The sequence below is a fragment of the Alnus glutinosa genome, chromosome 4, assembly GCF_958979055.1.
Source record: "Alnus glutinosa chromosome 4, dhAlnGlut1.1, whole genome shotgun sequence".
Taxonomy (NCBI): domain Eukaryota; kingdom Viridiplantae; phylum Streptophyta; class Magnoliopsida; order Fagales; family Betulaceae; genus Alnus; species Alnus glutinosa.
The window spans coordinates 15,268,609-15,270,896 of NC_084889.1; the positions used below are offsets into that span (position 1 = coordinate 15,268,609).

General features: G+C 32.8%; 1 protein-coding gene across 1 annotated transcript; it reads left to right on the forward strand.

Annotated features, from left to right (window-relative positions):
- Positions 1-733: 733 nt before the first annotated feature.
- On the forward strand, positions 734-2,048 carry LOC133866162 (phytohormone-binding protein-like). The gene is made up of 2 exons (XM_062302711.1): positions 734-917; positions 1,759-2,048. Exons 1-2 carry the CDS (start codon positions 734-736, stop codon positions 2,046-2,048), a joined length of 474 nt encoding a protein of 157 aa, XP_062158695.1.
- Positions 2,049-2,288: the final 240 nt, after the last annotated feature.

Below are 2,288 nucleotides of genomic sequence, written 5' to 3' on the forward strand. Positions count from 1 at the left end.
TATGGCTAAAGTATATATACAACGATGGTAACATTGCAAACATTGAAGAATGGCTACGTGACATATATGTGGACGTCATAGATGGAATTATATCGTTTACGCTTCGAAAGAAACATTTAGACGAGGCGGCTAAAGCTTTGTAGAAAACTATTAATAGGCCATCTATATATCATCCTAGCTCATCTGATAAGAAAGAAGAAAAGATTCAATTCAAATATATATATATATATATATATATATATATATATATATATATATATATATGCCTTAATATAAGAACTGATAGGGTCAAATTAGGTAAGAGCCTAAGAGGTGGAGTTTGAATGGAATTCCAACTCATTAGGATAAGATTAGTTAATATTAGGATCAGAGTATATTTGAATTTGAATATTAGGTATTATCACTTTAGACGTTATCTACTTGTAGTTCTATTTAAATGTTATTTGGTTGTTAATGTGAATAATGAAGAATTGATATAGACTTTTGTCTTTTGGTTTGTTTCCAGCCTTAATTAGATTCACTTGGGGTCTGTCTCCAGCCTTAATTGGATTCACTTGGGGTCTGTCTCCAGCCATTAATTGGAGTTCATTATCAGTACATTTTCCCTTCCATTTTCACATTCCTCCATTGTTCACCCATTTCATCAAAAAGTACCTTTCACAAACCTTTATATTGTCTCTCATATATAACATATTACCCTTTGAAAACTTGCACTTGAGACTTGAGAGGAGCCATGACACAACAAGTACAAACCTCCCAAGCAAAAGTTGGTGTTGGGTTGGAGGTCCTCTGGAGAGCTTTGACAAAAGAATTGAGATTTGTGGCTCAAAAAGCTATCCCAAACTTAGTAAAGGATGTGGAATTGATCGAAGGTGACGGTGGCCTTGGTTCAGTCCTGCTCTTCAAATTTTGCGATGGTCAGTCTATCTATTTTCATCAGTAATTTTGTTGATTATTTAATTGGCTTATAGATATATATATATATAAGGGAGACCATTTTGTTAATATTTTTACATTCTCCCTTAATAAGGAAGACTCAACACGTGAAATATTTAATTGAAATGGGAGGTAAATGATGGAGACACAGTTCGAACTCAAGGCTTTTATTTTTTCTTATGCCATGTTAAATCACCACTTTTCCTAAGAGCTGAAGCTAATAATGATTGATTGACTATTTAATTACTATTATAATACTTCCCCTCACGTGTGGGCTCAAAATCATCCTCAATAAGTGAGACCCAAGACACAGATATTTAATTGAAAGTTGGTTAAATTGTAGATAGTTTTAGAATTAAATTAAATAATTGAATTCATCCCTTCTAATAAGAAGATAGGAAATGATTGATTTAATTATTTAATTAAGGACATAAATTTTTTACAAACCAGCCTTTAAAAGCAATATGTATCATTTAAGATATTAAAAAAAACATGTGTTTCTCATATGCTAATGGACACATGTCACTTTTAGAGGCTTTATTGTAGGAAATTTTTTTTAGTTAGTTAATATCCTAATATTTTCACTCTCCTGTGGGCTCAAACTTATCCCCTTTAATAAGTGAGACCCAGCATGTGTAATACTTAATTAGAATGAAGAGTGAATTGTGAAAGTTAAGGTTCAAACTCGTGACCTCTAGCTTTGATACCATGCATATTATATCTTATTAAAAAGTCAATAATAGTTTTTAATAGTTATATTTGCTGTTAATTTAGAATAAATTAATTAACAAGATAAGTTAATAAATAAACAAGGTGGAGGAGGTGTTTCGGCAATGGCATATCAGAAGGAGAAGATTGTGGAACTTGATGAGTCTCTGCATCAAATTACATTGGAGGTAGTGGAAGGGGGGTATCTGAGTCTTGGTTTTGCTTCCTACAAGACAACTTTCATACTGACTTCGACTGGAGAGCAGGAGAGTTTGGTTGATGTCAGAGTTTCATATCATCACTCTCAAACAAATCAAGAAAGTGCCATGCCATCAAACACAGTGGACTCAACATTACATTTTATTAAGTGCTTAGAATCTTATTTCTTGAATGGTGCTTCCTAGATTCTTGTCTTTCTTTTCTTTTCTTTTAATGATTATAAACCAGGGTTGTGCTCTTAATTATGCTATATGCCATGGGTGTCACAATCTCACACCTGAACAATTTCATATTAATTATGAAGATAATAATACATACATAAGTTTGAGCGAGAGAGAGAGAGAGGGAGAAGAAGACCACCAGATATATGCTCTTAGAAAGGCTCCAGCTACACCGGAAATATCCAAGAACAACTTCATATATAT

Excerpts from the sequence above, each read along its gene's own strand:
- LOC133866162 (XM_062302711.1), top strand. The coding sequence starts at position 734 with ATGACACAACAAGTACAAACCTCCCAAGCAAAAGTTGGTGTTGGGTTG. Across the intron at positions 918-1,758 it reads GCTCTTCAAATTTTGCGATG|GTGTTTCGGCAATGGCATAT; the intron begins GTCAGTCTATCT and ends AAGGTGGAGGAG.